Genomic DNA, 22,929 nt, shown 5'->3' with positions numbered 1-22,929 from the left:
AAATAAATCACTGACGTGTCAGATACCTGCCAGACGGTTTTCTCAGGCTTGTTTATCAATGAACTAATTGTGAAGGTGCCTGCCTGAAGTCAGCAGATGCTGACAAGCAGGAAGCCCTCCGGGGACGTGCAGGCACCTGGCCGGGAGCCGAGTTCTCCCGGGGGTTTCACGGAACGGCCGCGTGCGGCTGGCGTCCAGGTGGCCGCTGGCAGCACGGGCAGGGGTGCGCGTTGTTCCCCTGGGCCGGCCGGCACGCGCGCACTGCCCCTGCTGCGGGGGGCTCTGAGGCTTCGCAGCGGCGTGCGTGGGGACCCCGGCGTGGCGAGGTTTTACCTGGGCAGGGGTTCGCCACCAAACAACCGCGCCTGTGAGGAGCGGGCTCTGTGCGGCACTGTCCTGCGCCTCCTGAACACGGGGCTTGGCCTCCCCGCGACATCCCCTTAACTTCGGAACGCCGCTGAGGCCTCAACCCCCCGCACGCCCGGCCTCGGGCTCAGGCCGAGCCCGCCGGCAGCCGCGGGCACGCGCAGGGAGGCGCGCGCCGAGGCCGGGCTCTGTCCCCCCCACCCGCGCGGCCGCTGGGTGGGGGGCACGCGCGGGGCGGGGCGGGGCTTGGCGGCCAGCCCCGCCCCCGGACGCGGTCAGCGCGGGCCGGGCCGGGGCGGCGCCGCCGCGAAGTTGTCGAGGCCGCGGGGCGGGCGCGGGATGGACGCGCTGCGGTCGGCGGGGCGCGCCCTGCTGCGGAGCCCCAGCGTCGCCAAGCCGTCCTGGGCCGGCGGCCGCCACAAGAGTGAGAGCCGCCGCGCTCGGCCCCGGCCCCTCCTCGCCCCCCGCGCTCCGCTTCTTCCTTCCCGTGCTCGCCCCCCCTCCCTTCGCCCTCCGCGGCCGTTCCCTTCTCCCCCCGTGCCCCGCTGCCGTCCCGCCCCGCCGTGGCGCTGCTCCGCGCCCTGGCTGCGGAGCTCTTTCCCCTTTCCCCCGCGTCCGCTTCCCCGCTCTCGGCGCCCCCGCTCTCCCTCGCCCGCCCCACCTCCCCCCGCGGAGCCCCCCCTGCTCCCCCCCGCCCCCCGCTCCCCCGTGCTGCAGCCGGCGGGGGCGCCTCCGGCCCTGCCCCCCCCCCCCCCCCCCCCGCGCCGGGCTCCTGCCCCGCTGCGGGGCGCCTCGGGGGGGCGCCGGGGCCTGGGGAGCGGGCGGGCGGCTCGGGACTGCGTGGCGGGGGAGGGGGTCCCGGCCCCGGCCCGGTCCCCGCGTCGCGGAACGCTGGCGGGGGCCGCGCCGCCCCCCGGAGGGGTGCCGGGGCAGGAGCGCTGGCTGTGGGGGCTCCGGCCGCGGTGTCGCCCCGCTGCCAACGTCTGCCGCCCCGGGCCTGCGCTGGGGCAAGCGGCCGCTCGGCTCCTGCCAAATATTTTCCTGCAGCGGCCGGTGGAGACGAGCCCGGGCCGCCCCTTGCTCTGCTCGGATGGCGTTGGGGTGCTCCGAAGGTCAGCGAGTTGGTGAGGGACCGCAGGGAATTGCGAGCGCCCTGGCAGCATGTGAAAACATCGCAGGAGCGATGTGGGAAGGTACCGGCTGTGCCTGGAGCCCTTGCTGTCCACAGGCAGGATCAAACTTCCCCATTTTACTGATCTCCTGACGGGATTTACCCTGGATTCTTGCCCCTTTTTGTAAGAATTAAGGGGCCAGTAGCTGCAGGAGGTGAAACTGCAGCTTGATGGTGCTTTGGGGGGGACTGGCAGCCCCACGGCTGCAAATGCCTGGTGCTGTGCTGGGACTTGTTAAGGTGCTCCCCAGAGTGGTCTTGTGGGACAGAGACGCTCCTCGCTAACTGGAAAGTGTGGCAGCCCTTGAATTTGGGCTACAGACATCTCTGAGCCTGCAGAGAAATGACCTTGCAAACCAGCCTGTCATGGGCAGGAGCATTGCTGCCTGCCGAGCGGAGCTGGATGACGGGACAGACGCCTCCACCTCCCACGTGTGGGGCCACGTTGCCTGAGCCAGGTGTGCCAGCCTCAGGGGTCTGCTTCAGTAAGGGCAAAGCCTGGGTGCATTTTGCTTGCATTAACTGGAAGATGGTGGGAAATGGTGCTGAGCAGGGCATGTGGAGGAGAGTCCATGTGTCCCTGCCACACTCCCTACCTTGCTGCCTGTTCACGTGCTTTAAGCCTGACAGCTTGTTGTCTGTACAGCCCTGTGGTTTCTGCACCTCTCACCTCGGGTGGCACACTTGGAGGTTCTTCCCCAGGCTGTTACCGCTCACTGCAAGCAGTGCCTGAGCAGGGGTGCTGGCAGCAAAGGGGCCAAATGGAGTAGAGGCTCTCCTGGGCTTTTTACCTGGCAGCAAAGCTCTGCCCAGTAGCAGGAACCAAAGGAGGGAAAAAATCCTGGCTTGGAGATTGTTGATGCTTGCTCCTTGGTGCCCTCGTCAGCTTCTCTCTTTCTGAAAGCCCTTCAGTGGCTGCACCAAAACCACCCGTGTTTCTGTCTCAGCTCAGTGTGAGGAGCAAGTGCCCGGGGCCTTCCTGCAGCCATCAGCCAGTGGCGCCTAGGCATCGCTCCAGAGCACACAATGGGTCCCTGACCTCCGCGAGTCCCCTGCTGCCCTGCTCAGAGTGCAATGTGGTGAGGTCCCACTTGTTGGTGGAGCTTGTGTCAGGGGAGAGGCTGTGCACCTGGAGCCCTGTCCAGAAGATGAATGTGATGGCTGGTGTTGCAAAACGCCAAGGAGCCTGGGTGGCTGTCCTGAATCTCTCGGGCATGGCTCATGCATGGTATCTGAAGTTGAGGCATGGCGGGCTGATGCCAAGAGAGCAGTCCTGCCCACTTGTGGAGCCAAGGCAGTGACAGGAGGAAGGGCAGGGAAGGGTTTGTCTTCATCTACTGAGAACTTCTGTCAGCAGCCAAGGCACAGAGCATGCCTGGGACAAAAAACATTCTGGAGATGGCTGAAATCCTTGCTGGGGTGAAGCTCTGTACAGAGTAGGGAGGATGGAACAGTGCACCAGCTGAAATTTCCTGCAGAGGGGCCGTGGGAGGCAGGGGATGTGCTGGGCCAGATTTACCAAATCTGCCCCTCCACCTCCATGCAGGGAGCAAGGAGGAGCTGTGTTGCAATGCCACAGAGCAGAAGTCAGGGAGGTGAGGTCAAGGGGTGATGGTGCTTGCTTCTCTTATCTGCGCTGCCTTGGAAGGATTTAAGGGCAGAGTGTGGTGGGAACATGGGGCGTGCACCATGACCAGCTGAAGGAGCGGGAGCAGGCGGCTGCCTGGCCATTGTGTGCAAACCTCCCTCCCGACATGCTCACCCAGCTTTGGGTGCTGAGGGTGGGAGGGTAGCAGCAACACCCTTGGCTTTTGAAGAAACCAGGCTCTTTGCTGGCACCATCCATTTCCAGACAAGGTACAAGGCGAATGCAGCATCCCACATGTCCTCGGAGCTCCGGGTGGATTTTGTGTGTGTGCTCACCAGCAAGCGTTGCTCTGACACTCGTGCTGGCCAAGTGAAGAAAAGCTGTTTTCCTCTTCTCATCTTGGCTCCTGGAGTGGAGCAGCTCCTCTTGCCAGGCGTCTGGCTCAGCCTGCAGCCAGGATCCTCTCCTGCTCAGCAGGACCTGCTATGGCTGCACAGCTGCATGGCTCCCTCCCTGCAGCACACTCCTCACCCAAGCTGGGGCTCGGGCTCAGGAGCTCTTGCCAGGTGGTTTTCTTTTCCCACTGCAGGCTGCCCCTTGGGACTTGCTGGTAGGTTTCAGGTGGGTTCTTCTTGACACCCATGCTGGGAGCGGTGCTGGGTTTATGGCTTATCTGCTGTCTTGCCTTGCCACAAGGCTGCATGCCTTGGGTTACTCAAGAGGCATGTCCCCCCATGCTGCAGCCCTGCCCCTGCTCTCCAAAGTGGCTGTGGATTTGCAGAAAGTTGCTGAGTTTGGCCCTGCTGCTTGGAGGCAGCCAAAACTTGGGCTGAATACAAGGCAACAAAGCCTTCAGGGGCATGTTTTGTCTGCAGCCGGCATAAACTGCTCTCCAGGAGCCACGTTGCTCCTAGGGCTGTAGGGCACCTCGGCTGCAGCATTACCTGCAGAGGTAAGAGCCTGGCCTCTTCCCCCTCACTCGCCCGTTGCAGGGACACGAGCCTGTCTGTTCTGGCATATAAGAGGCTGTCTCCCTCTGCATGCACGCACTGCAGAGGCGCACAGACTGCCTGTGCTCAGCATAAGACACTCTACCTTTCTGCCCTGACTCCTCTCGTGTGTACACTGTAGGAACACACAAACCACGTCGTCTTTCTGGAGGAAAGGCACTACCAAGGCATGTTCTTGGCCATAGGGTGCTACCTGGCATGCAGGGTGCACCATGGCATGATCCTTGTGGGTCCCTTCCAATTCAGGGTATTCCATGATTACAGGAGGGCTTTGGTTTGCATGCTGCAGCCCACAGCCAGCGCATCACATGCACCTTGGTATAGTTGCCTCCTGCTCAAAGCAAGATTCCTTAAATATGAAAGCTGCAGATCCTGGGTTGCAAGCTCTGTATCGGGAACTGGAAGTCAGAGGTTAAATCCTGTGGTGCAATTTCAGTCTTACAAATCTACTGCTGTTTCCCATGCCTTTTCGGGAAAAGGAGGAATAGTCATACTTGGAAATGCACGTCTGTATCTTCCAGCCTGCCTGACTTCCAGTGTGATTCCAAACTTATCTCCCTTTTTAGGACCCTCTTTCCCACTCCACCCCCCTCACGCAAGGGAGGAGGCTGATGGCCCCCCAGCAGCCTCCAGAGCAGAGACCTCACCTGTGTGAAGCTTCACCTGTGTGATGGGGTTCCCTGTGCTGTTGGTAACAGATTTAGCGAGCCATGGCACAACATTTGGATCTCTGCAGATGCACATGGGCTTAGCTAGTGGCAAATCCTGACTTAACCTCTATAGGTAGGTGATGGTTAGCATAGCGTAAGGATATTGTGGTGCACAGGGTGGGCACTGAGCCCTCCCCTCCGTACCTGGCTGGGCCTGATGCTCAGGAGTCCTTTGGTTTTGGTGTGAGCATGGGTGCCCTCTATTAAACTGAAGAGCTGATGGATCTTAAAGGGTCATTGACATATGCTGTGACTTGTGAAGGCTTGTCTTCCTGGGAAAAAGAAAAATGAGGGGGTTGCTCTTGCTGCCTTGGAAAGCTGTGGGGGCTGACAGTGATGTCCACTGCGTGAACACCTCTCAGCTGCTGTTGCATGCAACTGAAGCATGCTGTCGCCTCCTCTGACAGCCAGCTTTCTGCTCTACCACCTTCCACCAGCACCTTGTGAAATCCATCATGGCAGGGCTGTCTGGTTGCTCAGCACATGCAGCATGCACTCCTACCCACGTGGACACAGGAGTCCCCACCTGGCACAGCAGAAGCCAGCTGGCGAAATGCTGTGCCCTCCCGGCAAACTTCCCTTGTGCGTTTGGGATTCCAAGAGCCTCTCTGTTGCCTCCCTAGAGCTCCCAGAGAACTGGACCGATACCCGAGAGACACTGCTGGAGGGGGTGCTCTTCAGCCTCAAGTACCTGGGCATGACGCTGGTGGAGCAGCCGAAGGGTGAGGAGCTCTCTGCAGCTGCTGTCAAAAGGATCGTTGCAACTGTGAGTATCTGTGCTGGGATGCGAGCCCTGGAGCATTTGCAGAGCAGACCCATGTCACCTTCTGGCACCAGGGATGATTTTAAAAGCTGAGGGTATGGAAGCAAAGCTCTCTTTCTGCAGGCTGTGGTGGCCATCAGGGTTGCAGGTTCAGCCCTTACAGAGGTGAGCAGGGCTCCTCTGCAGCATCCAGCGGTGTGGGTAGAAATGCAGAGAGGCACTGGGAAGCCTTTGGGGCCACACTAGCCTGCAGAAGGGTTATGCTGAAGTAAGCTGCTGTTATATGTCTGGGTTCTGGCTCTGCTTGATAAGCTTGGGTGGCACTGGGTGTGGAAGAAAGCTCTGACCTGGTGAAATCAGCCTCCCCCATGGCAGTCTCTCGCCATGGAAGACAGGGACGTGCTTTGAGTGCTGCCAGCACATGACCAAGCCCTGAGCCTGTGCCCTGGCATGCATTTCTGAATTTTCTTGCCACAGGATTTGGAGAGTTAAGAGGAGGAGGGAGCAGGATGGTTTGCTTCAATTCCCAGCCAATGCAGCCACCCATCCTGCTGTAACCTCTGATGCAAGAGGGACCAATTTTCGGCCATTCTCTAACACAGAGCCTCCCCAGAGCCCCTGCTCACCAGGCTTTCCATGTAAAATTAATGCTTCTTTAAGCCCTTATAAAACTGAGGGAGGCAAATACTCAATTGTATTGTTAACTACCATGAAATGCAATGGGGTTGCGAACTGTGTTAGGTAATGATGGATTCTTTCCTGACATGTGCGGAGCTAGAAGAGAGGGGAGTGCTCACAGGAAAGGGGAGCGGCTGGCAGAGCCCTTTATGTCTGCTCTGAGTGACTGAGAATGGAGCCTTTAAGTAAATGCCCCAGGGTGAGACCACTCCTGGAGGGGCAGGATTGACCGTCAGCCGATCTGGACATTGCTCAAGTGAGCTCCCTAGGGATCCAGGTCTGCAGTCTGCAACTAGCTAGCTGTGTAACTTTTTTGAGAGAAGCTGGGCAGTGAGCTGAATGTAACCTAAAGCATGAAAGCGCAAGACTAGTAAATCAGAGGAAGTGGCACCTTAAGTCTTGTTACTTTTTAAGCCGCAGTCCGACCTCGGCACAGGGGATGTCTTGCTGCTTGAGCAGGATTTGTCAGTGCAACTCGGAGCTGGCTGCTCGGGATCCCTCATCCTGCAGGGCTGTCCTGCTCCCAGCACAGCTCTCTTGAGGGCTTGTGCTCTCATGGCTCCCTGAATTTGCACTGGTGCCCCCCCACTGCTCTGGAGCTGGCCCTAAAAGGAAAACTCCCTGGGGTGCCATCAAGCGTTCACAGCTTTGCATAGCTTGGCCAGACCAGCCACGACTTTGTGCTGACTGCTGACGTTGTGGTGATATCCTTGTGATGGAGGTGCTAGACTCGTACCTCTGCATTGTATGAGGTGGAGGGTGCACATCCTTGTCTCACTAATGCCAGCGTAAATCACTCCTTAAGGGAACGTAATGTTTTAACAAGTGCCTTAACACACCTGGTAGTAAATTCAGTCTCTAATACTAATTACTGCTATTAGTATGTCTATTAGGTAGTCTATTGCATACCTAGAGTGACTGATCTGCTGTGCTCATATAGCCTTGTATGTGTATGTGCTAAAAGCCTGCAACTTTCCCCTCCCTCTTTTCCTTCCAAAGGCAAAAGCAAGTGGAAAGAAACTGCAGAAAGTTACTCTGAAGGTCTCACCCAGAGGGATCGTGTTAAATGACAGCAGAACTAATGAGCTGATCGAGAACATCTCCATATACAGGTGCGTTATGGGACACACTGCAGCATATGTGTGCCCTGAGCCCTCCTCACCTGACTCTGCCCAGGGTGATGAGAGAATCATTCTGTGTTGGCAGCTGAGTCCCCCCTCCTGGGTGGCCAGCTCTGATGTCCACCCAGGCCTGAACTGACGTATCTCTGACCATCATGTCTTAAAGCAAAGCAACAGTGGGAGGAGTGTGATCCCTATGCTTAAGGGAAGTATACGTGTCATGCAATAAGTGTGTCCAGTGGTGGGGTAAGGAAAGGCATAATGAGCCTAGACATTTCATGTGAGCACACTGCTGATCTGCAGCCAAGCGCCCTGTGGCCACGTGAAGCTTTGCTGAAGAAATGCTGAAGCGGGTAAAGGCAGGAGGTAGATGTGGAGGGTGGTCAGAGCATTGCTGAACAGACAAGGATGTGAGTGCAGGAGCTGGGGCTGTCCCCCGTCCTTGCTGGCTGCTGTGCCCCATGCTCTTTGCTTCTGACGTGTTTACATCGCCCTGACAAAGAGCAGAGCTTAGGCAGCTGTTGAGACCTAATACCAGTGTGGGAGGGGATGGTGAGGCTGGATTATCCCATATCCACTCCTGGATTTTTTAAGTGTATTTTCAAAGAGCATCTGGTTTGAGGCAGATGCAGGCCAGGAGGAGCACAGCTAAGCTCAGATCTGTCCCTTTCCATCACTTCTGTCCCTTCTCCTTTCACCCTTCATACACTCCGCTTTCTGTCCTTCACCTGCCATATTATAGCCCTTTGCTATACATGGGATGGGGAGCGCTAGGTTGGGGCACTCTTTCTAGCAGGACTACTAACCTACTTGCTTTTCTCCAGTTTAAACTAAGCAGTCACCTGCAGCAACCTACCTTGGAGATAAAAACAAAAACAAAAAAAAAAAAAAAAAAACCACTGCTTAAAGAGCAGAGCTGGGTGAAGCGGCCGTGAGCGTGATCACACCAAAATTGGTATTGCTATGCTGGTGTAAAATCTTATGTGAGCAGAGCCATGGGCCTTGGGTGTTTAGATGCTACCTTAAATTCTGCCCAGACACTTTCATGGCCAGCAGTAAAGCTGTCCCTCCCCATCAGTGCTTGTACACAAGCATCCCCTTGGTTCAGCTTAAATAGGCTGTTACGTGGGAACTGATGCTGCTCCCCAGAGATGCTGGTGGTAAGGGGTGAAAGCTGGGGTCTGTGCACATGGGGATTATCCCCTCATTCTCTAAGCATGCTCCACCAGTACTGTTTCCAGGGAGTTCCTCTAACAACTCTACTGTCTTCTGTTTGGCTTTTTTGCCTACCAGGGAGATGCCACCTCTGAGCTCTTGCCCCAGGTCGGGTGCTCAGTCAGGCAGCAGGACAGGGTGGCTGCGACTAAAATGTAGCTATTGTCACTGGCGTGCTGCTGCCAGAGGCCTCGCAGTTATAAAACCCATCTCCCTTCAGAGGCGGGTGTGAATTGCCCTTTCCCTGCAAATTAATGCCCATCGTATATCAATCTGAACGCTGGAGGTTGCAGGAAAACAGCCACATGTCTGTGTAGGTGACCTTTTGCAGCTTTGTCATGGTTATTAAAAGACCAGAAATGCTGCTATGGGGACAAATGGGAGAAAGGAGTAGGCTTCCAAGTGCCTTTTTAATCCAGAGCACAGCTCAGCTCTGTAAGACTAAACACAGGCTGTTGAGCCTCACATGCAGTGAGAACCTAATGCAGTGTAAATAAATTTTGAATGTTGCTTTTTAAGTTTCAGCATCTCCTGGGAACTGGGACTTTCTAGTCCCTTCCCCGCAAAGCCTCTGGGGCAGCAAGAGCATGAGTTGAATGGGCAATGCAGGGCGACAGGAAAACTTCCACCAGTGTGCCCCACTTTTTCCTTGAGCTTTCTTGTTTTGTACCACCTGTTTGATCTGTTGCATGCCCAGGGAAGAGTCGCTGCTTGTGCCTACTGTCTAGCACTAAATGTCCAGCGCAGCTCCAGCCAGTGCTGCCTTTAGATGAGATGCTTGGTCCTGCAGCTCCTGGCCCAGAAGGTCCCTGGGGGGAGAGCCTGTTGCTCTTCCAGAGTCTTGTATTCCAGCGTAACCCTTGCCTGGAGACTGGAAGAGATGCAGCTATTCCAGGGATGCTCCCTCAAGGGAGGCTGAGCTGCCTTCTCTGCATCCTGTGTTCTCACGTCAGGGCTCTCAGAGCATCCTATGCATCTGCTGCTGCAGATCTCAGAGCGCAAACTTCAGTCTTTGACAGCTTTTCTTTGGTGCTCCTGCATCAGTTTCCTTCCCTGGTTTGAGAAAGCACAGGGGAACCTCAAGATTAATTCATAGGTTGAGGAAAAAGTCTTTCTGTCTCCTCTTGTAACCTTGTACTCCAAGGAAGATCTTCCAGAGTCTCTCTGAGGCAGAGCATTATATGTAGTCCCAGACTGCCACACTGCAGTACTTACTTGCCTTCTAGAACCTGTCCTTTTCCCACAAGGTGAAATGTTTTCTCTTCTCTCCTGCCTCTGTGTGATGCACGTGGTTCGTGCTGAGCTGTCCTGTGGCTGGCTACAGAGGGGCCAGCAGCTGCACTGAGTTTCTCTTGCGCTCAAACCAGCAGCATTACATCCTCTGTGCTGGGCTTTGTATTGAAGCTGGGTAATGCTCCTGCACTCTCTCTGCCTTCACTGCTTGGCCCTGATGCTTGAAGACATGGTGCAGGAGTTTGCTGGCAGGTTTGATGAGGGGTTGGTTGGTCTGTGCGTGCAGTGCCCCAGACAAGACGTTTCGTTCTGTCTTTCAGGATATCCTACTGCACGGCAGACAAGATCCACGATAAAGTGTTTGCCTACATTGCCCAGAACCAGCTCAATGAGAACCTGGAGTGCCATGCCTTCCTCTGTACCAAACGGAAAATGGTTAGTCCAGAGGAAGAAATGGGGATGTGGCTTTAGGAGGAGGAAGCAGAGAGGGGCTGCACGACTGCTGCGATGAGATAACAGTTTTGCCCTTAGTTATAGCGAGGGGAGTCGTTTCCCATCTAAAGGCTGTGGGAGAGTACCTGCCCAGGTGCTCCATGGTCCTGATGTGGTGCTATAACCTGTCTGCAGGCAGTTAATTGCTGCCCAGTGGCAGGTGATCACTCCCCAGAGGGACCCACCACTGCCATGGAGCATGCACAAGGAGGAGGTGTAACTATGGGCTGGGTTCAGCCAGTTGTATCACATGGACAGGAAAGGAAAAGCCTTTCTGCCCCCAAGGTCTGAGACTGGGGTGAGAGCACCTGGCCCTGGACGAGCACCTGAAATCCTCCTGCCTTGCTGCAGTCCTGGGAGCTGGGACTCCTTTTCCTGCTCAGCAGCTGCCTCCCAGGATTGCAGGAGCCTTGCTACGTCATGGGCTTGAGAGGCTTGGAGAAGTGAGGATACCTCCAGGGAGGATGGTGATAGCAAGGTGCTGGGGGGATGCCTTGCTGATGGGAGGCCTTTAGCCAGTGATCCTGGGCTTACTGTCCTGTTGTCTCTTTCTCCATTGAAGCTCCCTGTCCAATTTTTGCTGACATCTTTGCAGACAGAGCTGTGTCCTCCCAGAAAGAGGTGTCAGGACATGCAGTGTATGAGACCCCACTGTGCCAGGAATTAGGGCTTGAAGCAGAGACCTGCATACATAAACCAGTCTCTGGTTTTTGCTTTGAACCTTCTTGTGGGATTTTTCCTGCTGATTCAGGGTATCTTGTGGAGGGAGGGCTCCCAGATGGTCAGAATGGGCAGGAATACAACATTTTACAAGCTGGAAGGGGAGAGAAGTGGATCACTGGGTAGTGGCTCCACATGGCGGCATGGGAAAGCCCTTGGGGCTCTCAAGTAGAGCATCATCTGGGTCTGACAGCAAATGGCAGGAAGGGGTGTAGGAGAGAAGGACAGGTCAGATCCTTCTGCCCCCAGAAATCCTTCCTCTGGAGGGACCTGCTGTGTCTGTTGGGGGTCTGAGCAGAGAGCTGGATGTCCTGGATCTGCTTCCCTCCTTTCCAAGCCAGGAAGCAATATCCAAGGAGGCTGCAGGAGCTGTTCTCTTCGGTGCATCCCAGGATGGTGATTTCTGGGTCCTCATGAGCATCCCTGTCTCCGTCAGGCTGGCAGTGCTGCTCATGCCTGGAGCACAGTGACTGCAGGTCTGATAATATTCTTCACTTCTCCCAGTTCTTTTCTATTTTTTCCTTTTTTTTCCCCTCTGGGGAGAGAATAATGGAAGCTACAAGTTGTGTCTCCTGTGGTATGCATTCCCATCCTTGCATGGTGAAGATAAGCCTTGCTCTGCAAATTAAAATTTAAATCTCTCCATTGGTAAATGAATCATCTCATTATACATCAGCACAGTACATCTCCCTCCAAATGAAGTTCTCCAAGGCCTTTCGTGGCAAAAACTGGAAATATTTTTCTTTGTCTATAAAATGCATGAATGTCATGCTAGTAGGGTGGTGCCCTGCTCCCACACCAGGGACTGCCCCTGTCCCAGGGCAGGGTCCCTGAATGTATGCATAGCTACCAGTCAACAGGCATATCATTAGTCTGTATTTTTAGTTCATGAGTAATTCTCAACAGTGGCTGTCTTTAAGCTGTCAAATCTGAATCAAGCTTAAAATTGTAAACAGCTGTGAGGGGTTTTTGTACTTAATTACCATATTTAAGTTTTTAACCATAAAATGTTTCCACTTCCATCAAAGATGTAAATAGCTCTGACATTCAAATGAGCTCTCATGCCTTGCAAGGCTTAATTGCTTTGTTGCAGTCTCCTCTCTTCTTCCCATGCAGGAGTGCATGGCTTCTGGGAGAAGTGTGTTCTCCTTCAGCACTTTCCCCTATGCCCCCGTCCTCCAAACTGCAAAGGGCTGTAGGTTATGTGCTCCAGGATCTGGGTTTGTTTAGCTTGTAACTTCATAAAACAAACCTCAGGGCTCCTACAGTGTGCCAGCCTTGGTGTATTACTTGTTATCTCCTTGCACTCTAAACTGCCAGTGAGCTCTGTCTTCTCCTAATGAAACTGGCATTTATGTCGCTATTTATTCATCTTAAGCAATGTGTGTTATTTAGGGTGTGGTTTGTTTTTTTTGTTGTTAGTTTTTTCTTCTTAATACTACTCAAACTCTTGGCTGGGGGAGAAATGAAGGGACTGAAATGAAGGTGTCCTGCTGCAGCCCTGTCTGTGCGTATGTCCAGCTTGAGGCTGTTGCAAAACAAACCTGAAGTATTAGTTTAAAACCATGGGACCCAGCCTAGCTGGGGGGGAAGAAGGGGAAGACTCTGTGGGTCTCCCACATCTCACCTCCCAGATTACTCCCTGTCCAGGAGAGCTGGGAACATTTTGCCCTGTTGTCTGCTGCTCTCAGAGCATCCTCATGCATGTGGTCTCGCTGGGTGCTGGAGAGGGCAGCAAAACACAGCCCTGTACTTCTCTACCTGGCTGTTGTGTGACAACAGTGACAGTGGTGTGGTCCAGGCTACTTGGGCTCTGACCAGGTGCTGAGTCCCTTTGCAGGATTGGTCATTCTGGGCGTGATGCTCTGTGGCAGATACTGCACAGCACAGCCCCTGGGCAGGGAGCCACAGCCTTAGGGGAGCCATGGGGAAAAGTCTGGGGCTGTGCAGCAGTTGCGCCTGTTGAGATGTGTTTAGGTGTGGGGTGCATGAAGAGCTGTGCACCCTGTGGTTGGGAGCGGCCCTTCTCTCTACTTGTCAGCATAATGCCTCTGATGGCTCTTTCTCTGCCTCCTCCATCTTCCTGTTGCAGCTAAAGATGTCTGCAATGTGGTCTGTGTTCTACATGGAGCAAGTCCATGTTTCCATCAATATTTGGTTACCTCTCCATAGCCAGGCAGTGCAGGAGTGCACGGAGCGGAGGACTGGTTGGATCCATGTTAACGTGAATCTGGAAGGCAGAACCTCCAAATGATTTAAGTCTATGTGAGGACCCATCTATTAATGTGCTGCCTAACCACTGTCTTTCCAGGCCCAGGCAGTCACCCTCACTGTAGCTCAGGCGTTCAAAATAGCGTTTGAGTTGTGGCAAGCCTCCAAGGAAGGTGAGTTTTATTCCTTTCTCTGTTCTTTACATGTACTTCTACTCTTCCACACAGCTGCTGTCCCTCCAAGTCTATTTACTTTTGCCAAATTGGCTGTAATGTCCTTATGCTCTTAGTGTGGATCCCCACATCCGGGTTTGATTTTGGATTTGAGTTGGACCCAGAAGTTCAAGGGATGACTCTGTGTTTTTCTGGCTTTCAAGTGCCTTTTCTTTTCCTCTTGCCCTCAAATTTTCCAGACTGCTGTCAAGGTTGGTCCAACCTCTGGCATGATTTAAGTCATCTTCTAGGTTTCACTAGACAGCCTTGTCAATCAGGCTGAATTTTGGCTGCACTCCTTTCTTGCAAGTAGGTTTGGAGGACCAAGTGTTTATCTGTGATATCTCAGGAGCCCTGCCACTGTCAGTATTTTTGCTTTTACCTTCCAGAAGATTATAAAACACACCTAGATCCTGGGCTGCTTTGGGCAGAGGAGACCTGGTGACCTGTTGTAACCGTCCCTGCTGGCCCTCCTTGCAAAAGGCTTTATGGGGTAATGCTCTGTGGGCAGTGATAGGGTCTCCTTCTTTTTCAGAGAAGGAAAAGCGGGAAAGGTCCATCCTGGAAGGAGAAGGGTCGAGCAGCCCAAACTTGGATGCCCATGCTTGCCCTGACACACGTAAGTCACCAGCAGCAGAAATTTTCTTCAGCCTTGGGGATGGGGGCATCAGGCTGCTGTCTAATGTTTGTGGTTTTCTTCCTGGGAGGGCTTCGATGATCAGCAAGGAGCAGGCACTTTTTTTTTGAGATGTTGCCCTTGGTAGGGTGCCTGGAGTGTGGTGGCTGCCTTCTGGATCCTTCCATCTTTCCATTAAATATCTCTTGCACCCCCTTGTACACAGCTGCTGTCTCCCCGAATCTATTTACTTCCATCCAAGACAAATTGGCTGTAATGCCCTTAGGAGCTTAGCATGGATCTCCACATCCCAAGTTTGATTTTGAGTTTGCATTGGACCCAAAAAACTTGTTGTCCTGTTGGCTGTGTGAAAATAAAACAATTAAATGGTAAAAGCCCTCATAATTCATTGTCTGGCTATGGGTCCTCTGAAACACTAGATGCATAGCCAGGGAGAAATGGGACAGAAGACTAATCTCCCTTCCATGCTGGCCACAGAGATAAGAGGATTTGGCACAGAGGAAAATAGCATTAAACTGGGCTTACTTCCAGACTGGCATATCTCATTCTTTCATGTGAAGGCCCAGGACTGGATGAATCTGTCACAAGTGGTGGCACAATAGAACAAATGAGATCCAAGGCTGCAACTGGTGTAGAAATAGGCCCCGTTGTCTGCCTGGCCACACGCTGATGACTTGCAGTTGGAGCATTTCTGCATCTGCACATATCACAGTGTGGTGAGGAGGATTTAAGGCTTCCCTGTGGTGTACTGGCAGCCCCAAGGCTATAAACTATTCCTTGTCCAGTGCAGGATTTTCCCTCATTCCTATAAAATAAAGATGCATCCTTGTGAGATGCTGAACTGGTGCCATGGTCTGAGCTGATGATATCGCCCAGTCTGTTCCCACTGTGTGGTTGCTGTTCCCATCCCATGGGCTATGAAGCCCTGGGATGGGATGTCTCAGCTTTGCCCAGGACTGATCCTGAGTCCTTCTGAACATAAGCACGTACCCAGGAGCCTTCTTCGATGGCCGATGGAGGGACAATCTGTCTGATCCTCCCCTGCATCCCTGATGAGGGGATCTCAGGTGCCTGATATGAGTATCTTGAATTATTTGGGTAGAAACCACAGCCTCAGCCAGTGTGAATGTAGCTTCTCCATACTAAAAGTTGTGGCCATGGTGAAGAAATTCAATGCTACCCCCTAACATTCCCCTGAAGGGAAAGAAATTGCTGCAAAACAGGTTGGTTTTGTGTCATCTGTTTCTTTTTTTCCCTCCCCTGCCTCGTTCCCTCTCTTCTTTGTTCACAGCAGCAGTCACGGCGAACTTGCTGGATTTAGAAGATCCTGCCAAATTGACTCTGAGTGGCAGTGCAAACTCTGTACATTTAGATAACAGCATGTTTGGGCCCAGCTCCTCTGTAAATAACAACATGATGTGGGTAAGTGCCTAGGGCACCATAGCATCTGCCAAGCTGACAGGGATTGATGCTGCCTCCATTTCATGTGCTCCGGGTCCCCTTGCAGAGCTTGCTCTTGGATAAAACCCCCTGGGAGCTCTCGGGCAGCTGAGCCATTCAGGGTTTCAGACATGCCCAAGCGAGCTGGGTTTTGGTGTCCTACTAGAAATCATTTGAGTACCTACTGTCCTTTTTAGGATCAGTAAATAAATTAAAGCAATTGCAAGCCACTCTGGAAAATGCTGCTGTCAGATAATTGAACATTATTTATTCTGTAACAGCATTTCTCTGTGGTTTGTCACTTAATTGAGAGACCACCTAACTGCTCTATTCAGGGGAAAAAATCATTATGTTAATGGCCTTTGTTTACTGTTCACTAAAACCAGGTTATGTTTACGTTTGTTATTACTCTTAGTTTTCCCTTGTTCTCATTTGTGGCTCTGTCTTGCTTGTTTGAGCATGTGTGGCTTCTCTAAAATATCCAGTCATCTGGCTTAACTGTTTCACGGACCAGCAGTAGAAAAATAATCCAGATGATGTTTCTGGGTGTGCATCCATAGGGGAGCTTCTTGCACACCCAAGTGCTCCCTCAGCAGTAGGGCTGGGGCTGATCTTTGAACCCCCAACCTCTGACCTTGTTCCCACCATGTTTCCTCTCTGGAAACATGCTGCCTGTTATAATTTGGGAGGATCGAATGATAAAGGCCTTTGTTTGAAGCCTGTTTCTTGTGTCTGCCAGGTCTGAGGCATTTCAGGTTAAACCTGAAGATCAATTCCAAGTCATATAAAATCCTGGAGGTTTAACAGCAGTCTCTGAACCCTCCCTTCTTGCAGAGTTTTCATGCTTTGCATATTACATCAGATCTGCAAACGTATCTCAATTTCAGGAATTGTCAAGGCTGTCCATAGCAAAGTCCTTTCAAAGGGCTGTCTTTCTGCATGGGAAACCTTTCTCCCCTGAGCAACTCAAATGCTTTCCCTGGGAACCCTTAAAAGAACAGATTAGAGAAGGATACCAGGGTTGCTCTCAGGCAGTGCAGGTCCAGCCCTTTGCTGGTACATTGTTGCTTTCCAGGTTCCTGATCCAGAAAAGCCCCAGTGAATGCCCAAAACATCTTGCTGAGATCTGTCTAGGTCAGTCCTGCTAGCAAAAACCTACAGCATGTGCCGGTCATGTGGCAGGAGCTGGAAGAGCTGAGGGCCGTGGTTCGCTTTGCTCAGTCCTAGGTAGTTGTCTGCCACCCAGTATCAGGTCTGCCCAAAATGTGTTTCTGCATAAAGAGCAAACAAATGCTTTCAGTCAAAACAGAGTCTTCTGCTTTGCAATGATGAAAGAGCAGGCTAGGGGTGGTGGAGGGCTTGGCATGTGGATGCTTTGGAACCAGCTTTCATCTTAGAACAAGGTGGCAATTTTCAAGCAGGGAGTTTGTGGGTATTGGCTTCTTCAGAGGGACGCAGTTAACCCCAGAGGGGAATCTACTCCAGCTGATGGGCCAGATCCAGCCTCTGGACAGAATTAGCCTGGTTTGGGTATGGTGGAAAAAGGTCATCCCTCTCCCCTGTCTCTGGGCTGTGAGGGGAGCACAGAATCCCCAGGCTGAGCCCTGGGACCTGCTCTGAGCAAGCCTGGACAACCCAGAGTTACATCTCTTACCCTGTGACTTGTATGGAGAGTGAGATAAAACCTGTTTAAGGAGGCAAATTGCTGGTAGAAGTGTTGCTTTAGGCAGTCAGAAGTCTATATATATATATATATATATATATATATATATATATATATATACACATACATACATTTTGTCTGCCATGCTCAAGTACAGAGTTAGATCTCTAAATACACTTCTGTGCATTCTCTTAGCAACTACTTCTCTCTTTTTATCTCTTTAAAAAAGGAAATGGATGATGGTCTCGACGAGGCATTTTCAAGGTAATTCTGATAACTCCCTTTACAAGCTCACACCACTGGGGACTAGCCCAAGGGACCAGCATTTTTCATAGTGCTTCTAATCCAATCAGCTGTTGTGATCTGACCTAGGCAACTGCCCCATCAGTATCTCAGCTTCTAATTGAAAGATAGGCTCTGAGACTGGCTGATAAGCCAGTATTTTGACAGCCTTTTAAGGATGGAGAGAGGGTGCATGTGATAAGAAATTTAATTCCTCAAGCAGCCAGCATGTCTGCTCTTGCTTGCCAGGGAGGTTTGAAGCTGCCTGTTTCCAGCTCCTGTGCTAGCTGTGGCAACACTGGTCCCAGCTTCTGGCATGGGGGTCTTTATCCTTCCTTTCCTTTCTGTGAGGCTTGGACTAATCCTGGTACCGCAGTCTCATCTTTTCCCAAACCAATAGCAAACTGCTGAGGGCAGCGTCCTCCTTCCCTGTCGAGTCCAGTTCCACTGAGTCCCTTCTGCAGCTTTGCAGCAACTCTGATACACTAATTTTGAGTTAATGTACTTGAGCACATTCAGAGTTTGTGGGCATAAGTTCATGTGGCTTAATTTACTTTCAACTTTCAAATCCAAATTAAAACCTTCCTTGGAGGTTCGCACCGAGCAATCCAGCAATGTTAAACAAATCCGTTTTCTTTTGGGTCAGTTATCCTGTCTGTCCTTGTGTAGACAGGCCTGTGCAGGGTGACAGGGATGTTGCGGTGCAAAAAACTATGTGCTCATCCCTAAGAAGATGGACCTTTGTGTCTTGTTTGGGTCTTGGAAATGATTTAAAGGTTTCACTTCCATGGCAACCCTGTCCAAAGTCACGTTCAATAAAGGGACTGCTTGATGTTAATATCATCTGTTTTTCTCACCTCTGTTCCTTGCTTTACTTAAATAAGCAGATGTTATTGCAGTCTTTTGTTTTGCATTGCTGGATGCCGAGCTGTTGCATCACCCCTGTTGTTTGGGTAACACGGTATTTGGACTGCACATCCATTGGGGTGGATGCTTTTGAAAGTCCTCCTGCCAGAACATCGTTGCTGGTCATTTTTCTACTTTATTAAAAAGTGCATGTGTGGTTAGTTTTACCTGAGGTTTATTCGATGCCATGCATCTGTTATATGAAACACCAAATATTTGCATTAACCTGTGGAACTGGGAAAACAGATGCTGCAGTGTTATGTTTTCACAGGGGTATTTAAAAGCACAACAACAAACTGGGGCTTGTTAAGTTTTGTGAAATGTCTAGGACCTGCAGAGATGAAAACTCTTTAAACTGATCTTGTGGGCTGTTAAGCACCATCTGAGACTTTGTCTTAACGCAAAGAGTTAAATGTTTAGGCCAGGGCCCTGGGAGGCAGGAGGGCTGCTGAGAGTTGCCACAATGACTAGTAGGCAGTGAGTGACAACACCATGAGAACCGAGTCATTGCAGTGAGGGTGCTCCTTTGGCCAGTGGAGCCTTTATGCTGAGATAAGAACCCAGTTAATGACACACCCGCTAGCAATATCTAATAGGAGGAAAAAGACACTGTTATGCCAGACCATGAATGTATGGGATGTCCAGACTGCAAATTCCCTGGATGCCTGTAGGGGAAATGTAATGACAAACAAGCAGAAAAGCAGCTATAATTGAGAGAGTTGCAAACGTTACATGCCAACTCTCCCCTTCTTGAATTACTTCTTTCCGTTGGAGGACTTTAAAATGCGTAACTGAAGTTCGGATTTGGCATTTCAGATGCATCAAGCATCCAGGCTATAAACTGCATGCATTTCTGTTCTTATTTTTTGTTTTTCTTCCCTCTTAGACTTGCTCAGTCGAGAACAAACCCTCACGTTCTCGACACGGGACTGACAGCTCAGGACATCCAGAGCGCAGAAATGCTTTCACCTGTAGATTGGGATAAAATAGATCCAAATACAGGCGAGAAAGATGATGTGTTCATGTTTTGAAATCAAATTCATCTAATAGCTGATATTAGAATAACCACTAAAAGTCTGTGGACTGAATAATGCTCTTCCAGGTGCTGTACACAAGGGACTCTTCTGAGGGATCTTCAAGTCAGATGATGTTATGGCACGACTTAGACCAAAGCTTTAGAAATCTAATGCCGAGAGGGTTTTTTTTACCTTGCTTTTATCTAAACTGTGAGATGCTCTTGAACGTATTTATTCATAGCTGTTGCAGTTTACATACATTATTGGAAGGTGTGTAGAGCATCTACAGTATTTGGTTGCAATATACCATGGAAGAACCATCAGCAGTGCCTGTTCCTCTCTGCAAAAGACTATGCAACACCAAAGTCTCTGCGTATACGCGTTTCTAGACAAAGATCTGCAGATGCAAATGCAGCTGCAAGCACGACTGTTACTAAGCTACTGTTTCTTGAACAACACATCACCTGCCTAGGCTAAGGGGAAGAGAGTTGCTGCAGCTGCTAGCAATGATAAAATCAAAGAGGTAGCAAAGATGTTGTTTTTGTTGGGAATGTCTGTGATGCTCTCACAGTTGTCAATCACCCATACATATTCTGGCTTTTTCTTTGACAGCTTCTTAAAGGAATTGACGCTTTTTACCCAAAGATTCTATGAAGTTCTGCACTTTAAAACTTTAACCGAAAGCAATGGTCCAAAATGGCAAACTAAGCAGTGCCTGTAATATCTCTTGAGAAGCTATTTATCCCTCTTCCAAAACAAACGAACGAACAAAAAAAAAATCAGTGTTTCAGGTCTCTTTCAAAACTGACTGCTCACATGCACTGTTTCTGATATGACTCGAAATACTAAGGCTCAGTTGCATTGTTGGTTTAAAAGTAAAGCCACCAGGGAGTAACCAATCTGCTTTTCTAAAGTGTGTTGAAAGTTGCAGGTTGTCTGAATCCAGTAGCACAATAGATTTGTGTTCTTAGCTCTGCTAAGTGGATTTGGCCATGCGTGCCTTTTTACTGTCTCAAAACTATTTGGTAGTTGTCCACTCAATAGACTCAGATGGAATTGGATTAGACAAGACCAGTACTTGGATGTTCAGTTAGCAAAAGGTGCCCCTTTCAGTGGTACTCCAGTCCTCTTCCCCCTATAGTCACATCTGCTGTGAGGCTTAAGAAGCTCTTTTCATCTATTTGTGGAACTGAAAATAAGTAATGGAGGTATAAAGCTTATGCTAATTAAAAGATTAAGTTTAATAATCCTAAATAGTTGCACTGACAGTTTGTAATGTTTGTGGCCTTCTGTGAAGTATACTAAGTATACTAAGCTGTTTTATAGATTTGTAACTTGGACCTTGGCTTTGAAACACTAATTCATTCCTCAGACAGCTCTTTATAATTCTTTGTTTGCTAGTAAACAAACAAACAAACAAAACCTCTTTGTCAGCTGTAACAGTTTGTTAGGAAACAGCTGAATGACTCTAACTTAGATTTGATTTTTTTCTCTATTATTGTGATAAGGTATTGAGGACTTGGGAAGCCAACTCATCATGTCTCTTAATAAAATGTGTTCCCTGTTTATTCTGCAAAATTGTGTTTAGAGCAATTTTACATCTTGAACCTACTGTGCCCATGACTTACTTGATGTCATGTGTAGCATCGGTCTCTTGCGATTGAAGGAATTACTCAAAGTTCATCCATGCTACAGAGGCACACAGTAGAGACATGAACCTAATGGACTGTGAGGCTTTCTCTGTACATTGATATTTCTCCTTTTCTAGAGATTTGAGAATCATATACTGAAATGCACAATACTATATATGTATGTATATAGTTTTTAAGAAAACCTAATGCTGTAAACAATATCTGTATGGAGAAAATAAATATTCTGCCATTTTTTGGAGCATCTGTGCTGGCTTTACTTTTACTGCGGCATTTTTAATATGTGGAAGCCTTTGTATTTCTAACTGGTTGAGTTTTCTTTTTCCCTTGATGCATAGCAGTAAGCAACCAGAAACAGTGGGAAAAGAGGAAGTTTCTGTCCATCAGAAGACTGTTTCCAGGGCCATCTATGGCTGCAGTTAAACACCATGTGGCAGCACCGCTTCCAGGAAGCGCTTAGCAGGAGCAGATGTGGCCACACAGGATGTAGCAGAAAGGCGTGCAGCATCTGCCTCCTATGCCATGTGGCGATGTACTGATAGGGTCAGGAGGTGACCATTTGCAGTCTGCTCAGTAAATCTGCCCCTGCTTAGCTGAATCAGCCTCTAGGTAAGGATGATAACAGGAGATGAAAGTTGATGATTGGTCTCATGGGCAGGTACGTGTGGTGCTGGTGACATCAAAAAAGTATCTTAATTGATAGTATTTGAGTCACTGTGCACTGTACTTCTCCCTTGGGGGGAGTTTAATAGTTGGCTTTTAAATAAAACTGCACAGAGAATACCCTGTACTTCCCTGCGTATTCAGCCTCTCCTTGAAATTCCTGCTTTTTCTGGCTACAAGCTCAAGAGCAGTTGGGCTCCTGCAGCTGCTGGTTAATCACACTGCTAACACTCACCTGGGAAGCAAATGGAGAAATTCATTTGGGAATGCTGACAAATAGATTTAACCTGAGTACAGGCATGCTCTTTGGGCATGAGAGCTGGGCTGTGGGTGAAGACAGAGACGCCTCTCTTCCAGTAGTGTTAGGCTATCAAAAAAGTTCATTTTTCTGTTTAAATCGCCTATTCCAGTGTAAGGAGATGTTTCAGATTATGTGTACTGGATACCAACAGTCTGCTTTTGTGCATAACCGATGGCGGTGCTGAGGTACGAATTGATCTTTTAGTTTTGATGTGACTTGTTTTTTTAAGCGACAGTTAAGAAGCTTTCAGTGTCCATTTCCTTCACCTCCGCTGGCAGTGTGCTTTTGAGAGGGAGAGGAAGGAGTTTACTGTGTTGCAACAGCTGGGAGGGGGTCCTTGCATACATGCTTGCACTGTTCCCTTGCTCAGCAGCCAAATACCCAGATATGTCATGAAACGGCAGCACCCTGCTTGGTAGGCTGCCTATGGTGCCCGCTGCTTTCCCACCACCTCGCTGTGCAACGTGGGCTGATTTAAAAAAATAAACTGGCCTTCAACCACAGCCAGTGAGTTCTTGCCAGGATCTCAACCTCTTGACACAAATCGTTAAGAAGGTTTTAAGTATCTAAACACTTCTGTTCCCTAGGAAAAGGCTGCAGTTGAAAGGGCTGATGGCCTTTTGATGCTTTCCGTTTGACTTCCTGCTCCTCACTACCTTCCCATGGGGCACAGCCATCCAGCCCTGATGTAAGCCCCTATCAGGGCAATGCAGACCCTCAGTCTGATGTATCCTGTGCTCCCACGTGTGTTCAATGACAGGAGTTGACTTTTCGTTTGTGAAAACAAGAAGGGACATTTCTGTCTGCAGAAAGGGTGGTTTGCACGCCTTGCCTGGGCCCTGAGACCCTGTTTGTGGACAAGGTTAACACACCCTGTCAGTT

At 50.5% G+C, this 22,929-nt stretch overlaps 1 protein-coding gene across 8 annotated transcripts; it reads left to right on the top strand.

The window, feature by feature from the left end:
- Positions 1-642: 642 nt before the first annotated feature.
- On the top strand, positions 643-21,327 carry LDLRAP1 (low density lipoprotein receptor adaptor protein 1). Of its 8 annotated transcripts, none has more exons than XM_035562221.2 (9): positions 643-790; positions 5,469-5,611; positions 7,286-7,398; positions 10,176-10,290; positions 13,379-13,451; positions 14,026-14,109; positions 15,422-15,549; positions 17,460-17,494; positions 19,305-21,327. In XM_035562221.2, exons 1-9 carry the CDS (start codon positions 706-708, stop codon positions 19,447-19,449), a joined length of 921 nt encoding a protein of 306 aa, XP_035418114.1. In that variant the 5' UTR covers positions 643-705; the 3' UTR covers positions 19,450-21,327. The 8 variants fall into 8 exon arrangements, with proteins under 8 accessions (XP_035418114.1, XP_035418113.1, XP_035418119.1 ...); XM_035562220.2 differs by having other exon boundaries at positions 650-790; positions 15,419-15,549; XM_035562219.2 differs by lacking the exon at positions 643-790 and adding an exon at positions 1,419-1,559.
- Positions 21,328-22,929: the final 1,602 nt, after the last annotated feature.

Source organism: Cygnus atratus, chromosome 23 (assembly GCF_013377495.2).
Source record: "Cygnus atratus isolate AKBS03 ecotype Queensland, Australia chromosome 23, CAtr_DNAZoo_HiC_assembly, whole genome shotgun sequence".
Lineage (NCBI taxonomy): Eukaryota > Metazoa > Chordata > Aves > Anseriformes > Anatidae > Cygnus > Cygnus atratus.
This window is presented reverse-complemented; position numbering and strand designations above follow the sequence as displayed.